At 43.4% G+C, this 14,927-nt stretch overlaps 1 protein-coding gene across 2 annotated transcripts; it reads right to left on the bottom strand.

Annotated features, from left to right (window-relative positions):
• Positions 1-11,112: 11,112 nt before the first annotated feature.
• On the bottom strand, positions 11,113-13,323 carry LOC127320787 (transcription factor FAMA). Of its 2 annotated transcripts, none has more exons than XM_051349861.2 (4): positions 13,040-13,323; positions 12,204-12,863; positions 11,622-12,131; positions 11,113-11,488 (listed from the first exon to the last, which is right to left on the bottom strand). In XM_051349861.2, the coding sequence occupies exons 1-4, from the start codon at positions 13,049-13,051 to the stop codon at positions 11,399-11,401; spliced, it is 1,272 nt and encodes a 423-aa protein (XP_051205821.1). In that variant the 5' UTR covers positions 13,052-13,323; the 3' UTR covers positions 11,113-11,398. The 2 variants fall into 2 exon arrangements, with proteins under 2 accessions (XP_051205821.1, XP_051205817.1); XM_051349857.2 differs by having other exon boundaries at positions 12,204-12,866; positions 13,040-13,322.
• Between the last annotated feature and the right edge of the window lie 1,604 nt (positions 13,324-14,927).

Genomic DNA, 14,927 nt, shown 5'->3' with positions numbered 1-14,927 from the left:
GGCGCATGTTCATGACCTGGAAGCACAGCTGAAGAGGTCCCAGGAGGAAGCTGAACAGATGAAGCAGCAGTTTGCTGCCATGATGGAAGAAGCAGCTGCCCAGAAGGAGAAGCAAGTGGCAAATGAAGCTGCACAAGCTCAGCGTGACAAAGACTATATGGAGCTCCTCAAGCGGACTGAGGAAAGTGATAGGAGGCTTGCTCACATGATGTCCATCTTCGGAGCTTCTGCGAATTAGCTCCTGCTGCTGGTCGTATCCCTTTTTTGTGTCCCGCCATGGAACTTGGTCATATCCTGGCAGCGTGACAATAACTTGGTCATATCCGTGAACTTCTTATTGCGAAGTGGTTGATCTTGTAGTGAATCTGTGAACTTTCTTGACATGTCGGTGAATCTGTGAACCTGGTCATTTTTGCTGCTGTGACTCTGCTGTGAAATTTGCAGATTTGAAATGTTGTCTTTTATATTTTGCTGTTGAATTTCCTAATTTAGTATATGCACTGTTGGGCTATTGTGGGCTCTTAAAAGGCCAAGGCCCAAAGTAGCCTAGAAATATATGGGCTCTTAAAAGGCTAGAACCCAACAAATAATGAATTGCATTTTCGAAAAATGGGAGTAGAAAAGGCCAAAAAAGGCCGAAGCCCAAAAAACTTGCAGGACCGTAAAAAGGCCAAGGCCCATAACTTTTATGGACCCAAAAAGGCCAAGGCCCAATATCTTTATGGACCCCAAAAAGGCTGAGGCCCAAAACCTTTGTGGACCCTAAAAAGGCCTAGGCCCAAAATCTTCATGGACCCTAAAAGGCCAAAGCCCAAAACCATAATGGACCCTTAAAAGGCCAAGGCCCAAAAGTGTAATGGGTCCTAAAAAGGCCACGGCCCAAAACTGTAATGGGTCCTAAAAAGGACACGGCCCAAAACTGTAATGGGCCTAAAAAGGACACGGCCCAATGAAAATTGGCCCAGGCCCAGTAAGTACAGCAGCTAAAAAGGCCGTTCAAAAAAAAGCTAAAAAAGGGCGAGGTAATTGGGCCAGTTACGGGCCAAGGCCCAACAAAGCCGAAAAAAATAATCAGAACTAATGGGCTCAGCCCACATAAGGAGCTGAATGGACCGGGCTGAATTCAGATAACGACGTTTCTAATTCGTCACAATTTTGCCACGTCGGATTGCCACGCTGGACTCAGGGGCAGGTGCCCATGACGTTTTGGGAACGTCATGCCGTCAGTGACATTTTAAAATGTCACAAAGCTCTACGACATTTTCAAGTGGAACGTCTTAAGCAGTCACTGCTGACTCCCAGCTTTTGACGTTTTGAAAGGCATCACAGTAACGTCACAAGTAGCCATTAGTGACGTTTCAGTGACACCTCTATTTTGTCAACTTATGGCAGATTTCTTGTAGTGCGTCCAAGGAGATAGATCGCATTTGATTTCTCAGTTTTGATAGATCTCAACTTGAGGACATCCATACCGGGTCAACATAGAAAACAGATAATAGACTCCTCTTTAATGCTTAAGCATTCAACAACAGATAATATTCTCATAAGAGATTGAGGTTTAATGTCCAAACTGAAACTTCCACCATGATACATGGCTTTGGTTGGCGGCCCAATGTTCTTCTCTAACAATATGCATACTCAAACCATTTAATCATGATAAATCACCCTTACTTCAGACAAGACGAACATGCATAGCAACTCACATGATATTCAACAAAGGTGTAAAAAGTTGATGGCGTCCCCAGAAACATGGTTACCGCTCAACAAGCAACTTATAAGAAATAACATACATAAGCTACATATTCAATACCACAATAGTTTTTAAGCTATTTTCCCATGAGCTATGTATTGCAAAGACAAGGAATGAAATGTTAAAGGTAGCACACAAGCAATTTACTTTGGAATGGTAGAGAAATACCACATAGTAGGTAGTTATGGTGGACACAAATGGCATGGGTTTTGGCTCAAGGTTTTTGGATGCACGAGAAGCATTTCCTCTCAGTACAAGGCTTTGGCTAGCAAGGTTGTTTGAAGCAAACACAAGTATGAACCGGTACAACAAAACTTACATAAGAACATATTGCAAGCATTATAAGACTCTACACTGTCTCCTTGTTGTTCAAACACTTTTACCAGAAAATATCTAGACCATAGAGAGATCAATCATGCAATCCAAATTTCAACAAGCTCTACAGTAGTTCTCCACTAATAGGTTTAAACTACATGATGCAAAAGCTTAAACATGATCTATGAGAGCTCAAAACAATTGCCAAGTATCAAATTATTCAAGACCATATACCATTTACCACATGAAGCATTTTCTGTTTCCAACCAAATAGCAATCAACGAAGCGGTTTTCAACTCCGCCATGAACATTAAAAGTAGAACTAAGAACACCAGTGTTCATATGAAAAAGCGGAGCGTGTCTTTCTCCAATACAAGGAATGCTAGGATCCAATTTTATTCAAACAAAAACAAAAACAAAAACAAACAGACGCTCCAAGTAAAGCACATAAGATGTGACGGAATAAAAATATAGTTTCACTAGAGGTGACCTGATAAGTTGTTGATGAAGAAGGGGATGCCTTGGGCATCCCCAAGCTTAGATGCTTGAGTCTTCTTTAAATATGCAGGGATGAACCACGGGGGCATCCCCAAGCTTAGACTTTTCACTCTTCTTGATCATAGTATATCATCCTCCTCTCTTGACCCTTGAAAACTTCCTCCACACCAAACTCAAAACAAACTCATTAGAGGGTCAGTGCATAATCAAAAATTCACATGTTCAGAGGGGACACAATCATTCTTAACACTTCTGGACATTACCCAAGGCTGCTGAAAGTTAATGGAACAAAGAAATCCACTCAACATAGCAAAAGAGGCAATGTGGAATAAAAGGCAGAATCTGTCAAAACAGAACAGTCCGTAAAGACGAATTTTTTAGAGGCACTTAACAGGCTCAGATGAAAAAGCTCAAAACTAATGAAAGTCGCGTACATATCTGAGGATAAGGCATGAAATTTTTCAGCATTTTACGAGTTTCGTACAGAGAGATCTACTCAAATTCGTGACAGGTAGAAATCTATTTCTGCGCAGCAATCCAAATCTAGTATCAACTTTACTATCATAGACTTTAATTGGCACAACAATATGATAAGGAGAGGTTGCTACAGTAGTAACAACTTCCAAGACTCAACAAAACAGTAATAAAAACATACATGGGTTATCTCCCAATAAGTGCTTTTCTTTAACGCCTTTCAGCTAGGCGCAGAAAGTGCAAATCAAGTAATATCAAGAGAAGAAGCATCAACATCATAATTTTCCTTACAAACACAACTTGTCGCAGAGGGTACCTTAGATGCTCTATTATCTAAATTTCTCATAGTGGTACTAAGGGTTTTATCAATTTTAGGCTTATAATAATTCTTTGGCTTAGGCACCTTAGAGACATACATGAATTTTTGCTCCTTACCCACATAAGCTTTCTCCTTAAATTTAAGAGAAGAAAAAGTTGAACCCAAGGTTCCCATAGCTTCTTCAAGTTCACCAATCATATGGGTTTGATTATCATGGATAGCACAAGTTTCAAAAATAGCAATTCTTTCATTAATTCCTCCTAGGGATTTATCAAGTTTATCAGTATTATCAAGTAATATTCCCAATTTAGTCTCAACACTTGGAAGATTTTTCTCTATGGCTTCCAATTTTTTCATGACATCCTCAAGAGAGATTTCAATTTTAGCTTCATTAACAGGTGGTATTCCAACTAGACTCTCAATGATGCAACTAGCTTCTAAAGCAGGAGTACCTAGGAAATTACCCCCTGAAAGAGTATTAAGAACATACCTATTCCATCTAGATATACCAACATAAAAGTTCCTAAGGAGGATAATAGTGGAGTGCTTCTTAGTGCACCTATGATGAGCATCACTCATTCTATACCAAGCATCTTTAAAACTTTCTCCCCCTTGTTGCTTAAAAGAACGAACTTCAACTTCAGGATTGCTCATTTTAGCAATAGTAAAAATAAACAAAGCAAAACCGAATTAAATAAAGAAAAACAAGTAACTAATTTTTTGTGTGTTTTTGATATAAGAAAAGAAACAAGACAAAAAATAAAGTAAAGCAAGTAACTAATTTTTTTGTGTTTTTAATATGAGAAGCAAACAAGACAGAAAATAAAATAAAGTAAAGCAAGACAATAAACAAAGTAAAGAGATTGGATGTGAGAGACTCCCCTTGCAGCGTGTCTTGATCTCCCCGGCAACGGCGCCAGAAAATTTTGCTTGATGGCGCGTGAAGCACACGTCTGTTGGGAACCCCAAGAGGAAGGTGTGATGCGTACAGCAGCAAGTTTTCCCTCAGTAAGAAACCAAGGTTATCGAACCAGTAGGAGATGAAGGCCACGTGAAGGTTGTTGGTGGAGGAGTGTAGTGCGGCGCAACACCAGGGATTCCGGCGCCAATGTGAAACCTGCACAACACAATCAAAATACTTTGCCCCAACTTAAGAGTGAGGTTGTCAATCTCACCGGCTTGCTGTAAACAAAGGATTAAACGTATGGTGTGGAGAATGATGTTTGTTTGCGAAGAACAACAGAGAACAGAGATTGCAGCAGATTGTATTTCAGATGTAAAAGAATGGACCGGGGTCCACAGTTCACTAGTGGTGTCTCTCCAATAAGATAAATAACATGTTGGGTGAACAAATTACAGTTGGGCAATTGACAAATAGAGAGGGCATAACAATGCACATACATATATCATGATGACTACTATGAGATTTAATTAGGGCATTACGACAAAGAACATAGACCGCTATCCAGCATGCATCTATGCCTAAAAAGTCCACCTTCGGGTTAGCATCCGCACCCCTTCCAGTATTAAGTTGCAAACAACAGACAATTGCATTAAGTACTGCGCGTAATGTAATCAACACAAATATCCTTAGACAAAACATCGATGTTTTATCCCTAGTGGCAACAACACATCCACAACCTTAGAACTTTCTGTCACTGTCCCAGATTCAATGGAGGCATGAACCCACTATCGAGCATAAATACTCCCTCTTGGAGTCACAAGTATCAACTTGGCCAGAGCCTCTACTAGCAACGGAGAGCATGCAAGAACATAAATAACATATATGATAGATCGATAATCAATTTGACATAGTATTCCATATCCATCGGATCCCAACAAACGCAACATGTAGCATTACAAATAGATGATCTTGATCATGATACGCAGCTCACAAGATCTAAACATGATAGCACAAGAGGAGAAGACAACCATCTAGCTACTGCTATGGACCCATAGTCCAAGGATGAACTACTCACGCATCAGTTCGGAGGCGGGCATGGTGATGTAGAGCCCTCCGGTGATGATTCCCCTCTCCGGCAGGGTGCCGGAGGTGATCTCCTGAATCCCCCGAGATGGGATTGGCGGCGGCGGTGTCACAGTAACTTTTCTCGTATCGTGGCTCCCGGTAATAGGGTTTTCGCGACGGAGGGAATTTATAGGCGAAGGGGCAGAGTCGGGAGGCGCCCGAGGGGCCCACCCCATAGGTCGGCGCGCCCCCTTCCTGGCCGCGCCGCCCTAGGGTGTGGGGCCACCTTGGCCCCTCTCCGTCTCCTCTTCGGTGTTCTGGAAAGCTCCGTGCAAAATAAGACCGTGGGCTTTTGTTTCGTCCAATTCCGAGAATATTTCCTGTGTAGGATTTCTGAAACCAAAAACAGCAGAAAATAGGAACTGGCGCTTCGGCATCTTGTTAATAGGTTAGTGCTGGAAAATGCATCAAAATGATATAAAGTATATATAAAACATGTGAGTATTGTCATATAACTAGCATGGAACATAAGAAATTATAGATACGTTTGAGACGTATCATGCTATCATGTTTAGATCTTGTGAGCTGCCTATCATGATCAAGATCATCTATTTGTAATGCTACATGTTGCGTTTGTTGGGATCCGATGGATATGGAATACTATGTCAAATTGATTATCGATCTATCATATATGTTATTTATGTTCTTGCATGCTCTCCGTTGCTAGTAGAGGCTCTGGCCAAGTTGATACTTGTGACTCCAAGAGGGAGTATTTATGCTCGATAGTGGGTTCATGCCTCCATTAAATCTGGGACAGTGACAGAAAGTTCTAAGGTTGTGGATGTGTTGTTGCCACTAGGGATAAAACATCAATGCTTTGTCTAAGGATATTTGTATTGATTATATTACACACAGTACTTAATGCAATTGTTTGTTGTTTGCAACTTAATACTGGAAGGGGTGCGGATGCTAACCCGAAGGTGGACTTTTTAGGCATAGATGCATGCTGGATAGCGGTCTATGTTCTTTGTCGTAATGCCCTAAGTAAATATCATAGTAGTCATCATGATATGTATGTGCATTGTTATGCCCTCTCTATTTGTCAATTGCTCAATTGTAATTTATTCACCCAACATGCTATTTATCTTATTGGAGAGACACCACTAGTGAACTGTGGACCCCGGTCCATTCTTTTACATCTGAAATACAATCTACTTCAATCATTGTTCTCTGTTGTTCTTTGCAAACAAACATAATTCTCCACACCATACGTTTAGTCCTTGGTTACAGCAAGCCGGTGAGATTGACAACCTCACTGTTAAGTTAGGGCAAAGTATTTTGATTGTGTTGTGCAGGTTCCACGTTGGCGCCGGAATCCCTGGTGTTGCGCCGCACTACACTCCTTCACCAACAACCTTCACGTGGCCTTCATCTCCTACTGGTTCGATAACCTTGGTTTCTTACTGAGGGAAAACTTGCTGCTGTACGCATCACACCTTCCTCTTGGGGTTCCCAACGGACGTGTGCTTCACGCGTTATCAACGCTGAGGATGCGGGTGCTGCGGAGGATGGCGATGATCTCGTGGAGGTTGACGCGGCCAGCGTGAGGAAGAAGAAGATGGCGTCGGGCACACGAGGCCCCAAGTGGGCGGTTCTGGAGGATAAATGTCTCTGCGAGTCGTGGTCGACGGTGAGCCATGACTCCATCATCGGTGCCAACCAAAAGTACGGAAAGTATTGGGTGAGGATCAAGACCGACTTCGATAAGCGCATGCTAATCAACAGCGACTACAACAGAGTGACAATGAAGAGGATCCAAAAGGCAATATCGACGCGAGGAAGGTTATAGATACATAGAGTCACAGGCCAAGTGCTATGACTGCAACTTTGCTCTCCAAAAGGATTTATGATATCTGTAATTAGACCAAACCTTAAGTTCCTTGCGTCATCAGCAAAGTCCGGGAACTCTCTCTCGATTTTTCTCCACTGCGACCCATCAGCAGGGTGTCTCAACATCGCGTCTTTCTTACGGTCTTTTTATGCCATCGCAACAACCTGCATGTGTTTTGTGTCTGAACAAACGTTTCAACCGCGGTATTATAGGAGCATACGACATCACCTTGGCCGGAACCCTCTTCCTGATGATCTCGCCTGATCTTATACCGCAATGCAGTGCGTACCAGGCATGCATCCAAATTCTCGTACTAACCGCGGTAGAGGATGCAATCATTAATGCATGCATGTATCTTCTGCATGTCTAATCCTAGAGGGCAGATAAACTTCTTCGCTTCGTACGTACTGACGGGTAATTCGTTACCCCTTGGAAGTTGTTTCTTCATTATTTTCAGCAACTTTCCAAATCCCGAGTCAGTCACACCGTTCTCTGTCTTCCATTGCAACAATTTTAGTGTGCTACCTAGTTTGTTCTGGCCATCTTCGCAAGTTGGGTACAACAATTTATTGTGATCCTCTAACATTTGTTCGAACTTCAACCTTTTTTTTAGTTTCACAGTCTCTTTTTGCATCAACAATGGCCTGACCAAAATCATCAGTAGGCTTATCTGATGTCTCTTGATCTTATGCTTCCCCCGTTGTAGTAAAATCGTATTCAAGAAACAAAGGATAGTTGTCATCATCCTCTTCTTTTTCATTGTCTTCCATCATAACCCTTCTTTTTGCGTGCTTGGTCCAACAATTGTAGATGGGCATGAAACCGAACCGCATCAAGTGGGTGTGAAGGGTTTTTGAGGAAGAGTAATCCTTCTTATTCTGATAGTCAACACATGGACAACACATAAAAACATCCAGCCGTTTGTTTTCCACAGCCACACGGATAAAAAAATACAGGCCCGCAGTGAACTAGTTATGGCGTTGGTCACCGTACATCCATTGCCGGTCCATCTGCATTATATAATTAAGTTTATAAAAAATATTTACAGAACATCATGAATAGTGAAGCGATGTACATCGACACATGTATTTTATCAATGACAGAGAAAAAGATAAAGTTGTTAACCTCAATCGAGAAGGAAAAAAGAGGAGAAAGCTTAAGTGTGGCTCGGACACTTCATATCGTATTTGTTTTGTGTGAACTCAAGTGACATCATGCTCTTAGGCATTTCATCGAGCACCTCTTGTGCATGAGAAGGGACCTTTTGTGCTAAGAAGTGAAAAAAAAGCTAAGTGTTGCTCACAAGCTTGGGCATGGCACTTGTCTATATAGTGTTAGATCTTTAGTCTCGGCTGGAGATACCAACCAGGACTAAAGGGGCTCGCGGCATTGTGCGGCAGGCCGCAAACCCTTTAGTCCCGGTTGGTATCTCCAGCCGGGACTAAAGGTAACAACCAAACCAGGACTAGAGGGGGGCGGTGGCCCCGTGCAAGTATTCGCCGCTCGAGCCGGGACTAAAGCTCACATTAGTCCCGGTTCGTAACACGGTCGGGACTAATGCGTTTTTTTTGCCTTCGAACGGCAGCCCTGTTCTCTACTAGTGCATATGGTTATAATTTTTTATAAATATATGCACCTAACTAAAAGGAGAACCACAACTAAAATATTTATTTGATTGTACAATTTATAGATCTCTATGATGGTATTTTTGGATATTGATATATATATATATCAACACATATACAAACATATATAAATACACTGTATATTTATATCAATAGGTGATGCATAGTTTAAGGAAAACTTTATTGCAACATAAATATAAATTAGATCACTATGCATTATCTAATATATACATTACAACTGTAAAGCAGAGAACTAATATCCGAGAACAGTGTTACGTGGTTAATAAGAAGTCCAAGTAATTAAAAATTATACTCAATAAGACTATAATAAGATAACAAAAAGTTGAGTGGAAGTACATAAGTTCTCTATAAATTATCTTGCAAATTTCAAATATATTTATTCAATTATGATGTTATGAGGCTTCATTGACTATTTACATTACTCATATGGTAAATTTGAAATGGCACATGGGCCAATGCAAAAAAATTAGGTGACGACCTCGAAGAGCGCCAACTTCAGCACGGCTTCTGGTGATTCCTCGCATATCCTGATCGGTTCCGTGGCAACGAGTGATGGCAGGCGGATGGCCGCACAAAATAAGCATGAGCGAGCCAACCAGGTCGTCGCTACCCTTGGCAATAAGCTGAACGAGAACCTCAATCCACTCGTGGACATCCCTTTAACCGTTTCTCCCGATGGAGACTACCTGGAGCAAGTCCAGTGGCGAAGCTTTCCTAGGGCTCCTCCCCCACCCCCCCCCCCCCCCCCCCTCACTGTAGGAAATTCCTTAATGATATATATTTTTTTATCTCAAAAACTGATATATATATATATGCTAATTTTCTAAATATTATTCGTAGTTTAATCATAATTGGTGTTCTTGGACTCCTTAACAATCTCCATCAAATTCTGCCACTTAGTCACACAGAAAAGACTTAAAACGTACTATTAGTATCCGCAAAATACATATTAGGATAATACAATAGAAAATTAAATAATATTTGTATTTGAAAGATCCATTACTTTCAAATTAACGCACGAGTCCACTGCACCTGATGTAGTTTCCATATATCTGATTAATCGGGCGCTTCAGAGACACGCACCTGCTTAATCGGGGGCGAACGCTAGCCCTCGGTCGCCCGATCTGGGCAGGAAAATCGGTTGCCCTCCGCGCCATAGGATCCCGATCCGACGTCCAAAAACAGCCACAACGATATTTACATTTACCCCCTCTAATTTTCTGAAATCAACCCGTGGTCCTAACTTCTTCACTTAAGAACGAAAAAGTGTATCTCTTTGGCTCTATCCTTCCCGGTATTTACGACAAATATGCCACCGTGCTGATTTGTCCCTAGGATAGAGGGTGTTACAATAAAAACAGTCACCCCGTATACAAAAAAAAAATACTTTTACAACAAAAAGTCGCAACATTTTTAAAAAATAATGTCATAATAAAATGGTTAAACCAATAAATTGTTTTGCTGGAGATCGATTTGCAACAAAAGTAGCCAATATTATTAACAAAAACCGGAGACTATTACAACAAAAATCCATATGTTTACAAAAATAGGAAATAAAATATTAATTTGATACATATTGAATTACAACAAAAGTCACCAACTAATTTTACAAAAAGTCACAGACGATTACAATAAAAAATCAATATGTTCGCAAAATAAGGGAAAGTGGTCAAGCGACATTTAATTTGCTACAAATTGAATTACAACAAAAGTCACAAACTCTTTTTATAAAGGTGTCAACGATTACAACAAAAAGTCTATATATTTACAAACACTGCAACATGGTGAAGTAACAATTAATTTGCTACATATTGAATTACAGCAAAATCCACTAACTATTTATACAAAAGTCAGAAACAATTAAAACAAAAATATATATGTTTGCAAACACTGCAAAGTGGTCAAGCACGATTTAATTTGGTACATATTGAATTACAACAAAAAAACACCAACTATCTTTACAAAAAGTCACACATGAATACAACAAAAATCGGGTGCACAAAGAATCGAAGCAGCCCACCAGCACTTGGTCTGTATGTGTGTTGAGTGCTGGGCCGAACAGGCGATCAGCTGATGGGCCATGCGGGCGAACAGCTAATGAGCCGAAAAACAAGCCAAGCCAGCGAGCCGCGGGCCCAGCAGCCGACGCGAACCGAGCGACCGATCGCTGGCCAGCGATCGGTCGGCGGATCTGAAGCGTTTTCGACAGGCTATATCTGATGTAGTTTCCATATATACACATCAATGAGAAATTAAAATACAAAATAACCCCCTTTACTTTGAAACTAATTAACGCACGAGTCATTCATCATAGATTCATATTGTGTGAATAAACAAACCAAATGGTGTGTTTCTGGCTGCTCTAATCAGCTTACACACATAGACATGTGAAGGAAATATAGTGTGACACGATTAATAAATTACACAAGCTGGAGAAAAATATATAACCGAGCACACGCTGAAAATATAGAAATCGAAATAAACCGAGTTGCCAGCATCCAACGCAAGCTCAATCTCGAGTACAGGCCGGGATCGATCATAATGTGTAGTTGACGTCGATGAAGGTGAGGATCTGGTGGACGGCGCCGACGATGTCCTCCGCCGTGAATCTTGGCTCGCCGGCGATCTGTATCATCAGAAGCCGCAATTCCATCAATTGGTCAGTTTCTTAGTTACACACGCATGAAACGATTGATGATCTTCAGCTTTTAATCTGTGTATATGGGGGGTGCACGCACGAGGCACGACAAGGTACGTACCTTGACGTTGAAGGAGTAGAGGACGGTCTGCTCGATGGTGGTGATGTTGGTGTGGAGGATGGACATGTGCATCTCCTCCAGCACGGCGATGGTCTTGATGAGCTGCTCCGGCCGGCGGCGAGACAGGACCTTGATCACAGCGTCCTCGCCCAGCACGCGCACCTCGATGTCCGCCAGGCTCGACTTGTTCTCGGCCACCTCCTCCTCCGTGAGCCCGCTGCCGCACGTGTCGAGGTCGACCATCACCTTGCCAGCGGCGCCGCCGTCACCGGTCGCCAAAGCAGGGAACGGGAGGCTCGGGGAGACGTAGAAGGGCGGAGCCTCGTGCCCTTGCGGCGGTGGCGGCTCGTGCATGGTTGTCGCCGGAACCGCCCCGGCGGTTCCATCGGCGACCGGCCGTGGCGTGTCGCCGTAAAGACGGCGCCGCTTCTGTGACTCGAGGCACTGGATCAGTTGCTCTAGCTCTCGTATGAACTCTATGGCGCCACCTATGATGGATGCTTGGTCTCCCTGCACAGAACGTGACAGTATGTTTATTACGATGTGTTTATCAGTGGCATACTGTGTGTATCAGAGACAAACCCTTTGGACGTAAGATCCTGGCATGAGGGACCGGAGCACCCTGAGGTAATCGTTCATCTGCCGCCGCCGGTTACGCTCGACGGCGATGTGCGTCATCCGCTGGCTCTCGACTTCCTCGCTCGTCTTGGTGGACCGAGGCCGCTTCCGCCGCCCGCTCTTGGCTGCCTGGTCCCCGCCAGCCTTCTGGCCGGTCACCCTGCCGCCTCCGTCAGACTGCTGCACCAGCGTCGTGCTCTCCGAGATGCCGCCGCCGTGATCCTGATCGCGCGCGCCTCCTGATCCGTCGGCCGTGTTGCTGCCGCCGTCCTGCTCCGCCGCGTGGTGGATACCTGAGGCTCCGCGGGGATCAGGGTCGTCCGCGGCCGAGAGCTCGTGTGACTGGAACCTGAAGAAGTAGCTGTCTTCGCCGTCGTCATCACGGGCGTTGTCGTGGTGGTCGGCGGACGGATGGTTGAGCGCGAGCCTGGGGCCAAAGTCCGCGAACTGCAAAACGTCGGAGAAGCTGAGCTTGTCCAGGGACACCTGGCCGTGCGGCGCTCCCTGAGGCGGCTGCGGCGCCTGGCCCAGCATGTAGTCCACCATCTCGGCTCCCGCGCCGCCGATCACCTCCTCCTGCGCCGCCCCGTCCAGTTGAGCAAAACTATCCAGCTCGTGGCTTCCCTGCTGCGAGCGCCCATGGCAAACAATACAACTTAATTGATCTACACGTACGACTAACGGACTAAGCAAACACTACTTGTGAAGCTGATCGAGCATGGATAGATGCATGGATAGATGGAAAGAGGCTAAATTATGCTCCCATGCATATGATATGGATCACGGATGCATGGATGTACCTGTTTTTCCATGATCACAGGGAGCACGTAGACGGCGATCTACCTTCGGCAAACTCACGACGGACGCATGCATGCAGCTGGCTCTCGATCTGTGCTCACGCGCCGTCCATCATGCACGCACGCGCTGCACGGTGTGGTTCGCACAGCAAGGAGAACCTGCACTGCCGTGACAGAACAAGGAGAGGCGACGGAGGAAGACGAGTGCTATATCGGTGGATTAAATTTGTGGGTGTTTGAGCTGTTGAGAGGAGCCTCTCGGTCGGATGCATTAATTGAAAAAAGAGGAGGATGAATTCACCGCGCCACCTCCGAAGTATGGAACGGGAGGCTCCGGCCGGCCGGTGAGTTATTTTTCTCACATGCGCCATGCTTCCCGCCTCTGCTTTTTCTTCTTTGCTTCTCCATCTTTTCCTCTACTTTTTGTGATCTTTTCGTTGGGTCGACATGTGACGATGGATGACAGGCCCAGCCCAGGTGGCTTACGCTGCGCTAGGGCAGGCAGATCGCCCTGGGCTATCACAAATCACAAGCGATATATCGCCGCAGTATCATTTGGATGTGGTTGTTTCTTCTGTTTTTTGTTTTGTTTTTTTAGATGGAACGCCTTGATTCCATTATGAAATAGGCTCAGCAACATCCCCTGCCACAAGCGCTAAACCATGGCCTCTAACATGTGTATACGGAGAGGCTCAAATCCGAGAACATCATAAGACGTGAGATACGCTGAAGTTCATTAAATCATCATCAGACTTACAGTGGATGTGTATTGGGGACTTTAACAAAGTACTCCGTAGGGAGGAACATGTTGGTGTCAACAAGAGATGTCGTGCACAAATTGCAGCATTTTGTGAGACAGTTGATATTTGTGGCCTAGTTGACCTTGTGATGTAGCCCGATCTTCGGTCTTCGCTACATCATGTGCATCAACGCGACACGTCAGGTAAATGTGAACCTTCTCCTTTATGTATGCTTACCATCACCTATATGGAATGGTGCTCACTGGCGAAGGATGGAAATAACATGAGGTAGACCAAACTCTGAAAAAATATGTAAGGAACAAAATAGTCCGAAGACATTAATAATATATATGATGCAAACATAATCAATTATTACAATAAAAATAGAAAATTATTTAATTATAAGTCGAACCTACAAATATACCAATAATGCCAGCTCAATGGCAAAATTTTACCTTTCTATTTTTAAAAAAAATTATGGATCAAGACTTTTGAATATCTCTTGGTCGGTTCGCAACTTGGTCTTGATGATAAGATTTTTCACCGGAAACTCGCTTTTAGTTGTTGTCTTCGCCACTGGTAAAAGCAACGCCAACTCAATGATGTGATAATGTAGTTGGAGAAACTTGATGTGCCTTAAAAAAAATCAAGAAATCTCTTAAGTCTTCAATTCTCCGAGTATGAATAATGAATAGCTTAAGGTTATCTTTTATATAGTAAGAGATATGATCAATATCGGTAAAAAACAATCTTTTTCACAATGAACCTAGAAAATGAGTCTTGTTTTTGGTGAAGTCTTTGTTTTTGGTTTGAAGTTATTTTTGTGCAGTTTTCACTAAAACAAGCATAACTTTCTCATATGGTATCCATTTTCGACGTACAACCAATTCAAATTGTTCAAAAAAACATATGCATCTTAATGTATTCACCAAAAATCAAGGTAGGGCAGATGCCATACCTTTCCCTAAGGGGAGCTTCACCCCTGGGTATGCTACTTCGTCCTCTGTAGGGACACATCAACAAGTACAGAGGAAGGGAGGATGCCACGGATACTCGAGGACTCAAGGACGAGGTCACGGAGGCATGGAAGAGGAGACGGAAGAAGAGCTGGAGAAACCAGCGCATAAAACGGTGCTGCCAGTCCTCACGCT

This window comes from Lolium perenne, chromosome 1, assembly GCF_019359855.2.
Source record: "Lolium perenne isolate Kyuss_39 chromosome 1, Kyuss_2.0, whole genome shotgun sequence".
NCBI classification, from domain to species: domain Eukaryota; kingdom Viridiplantae; phylum Streptophyta; class Magnoliopsida; order Poales; family Poaceae; genus Lolium; species Lolium perenne.
Note: the sequence above shows the minus strand (reverse complement) of the source record. Positions and strands in the feature narration are given on the sequence as shown.

What these genes read in the sequence shown, in the direction of transcription:
- LOC127320787 (XM_051349857.2), bottom strand. An exon ending in CAGGATCTTACGTCCAAAGG is followed by an intron (nt 12,132 to 12,203) that starts GTTTGTCTCTGA and finishes CGTTCTGTGCAG; the next exon opens with GGAGACCAAGCATCCATCAT. An exon ending in TCTACTCCTTCAACGTCAAG is followed by an intron (nt 11,489 to 11,621) that starts GTACGTACCTTG and finishes CTGATGATACAG; the next exon opens with ATCGCCGGCGAGCCAAGATT.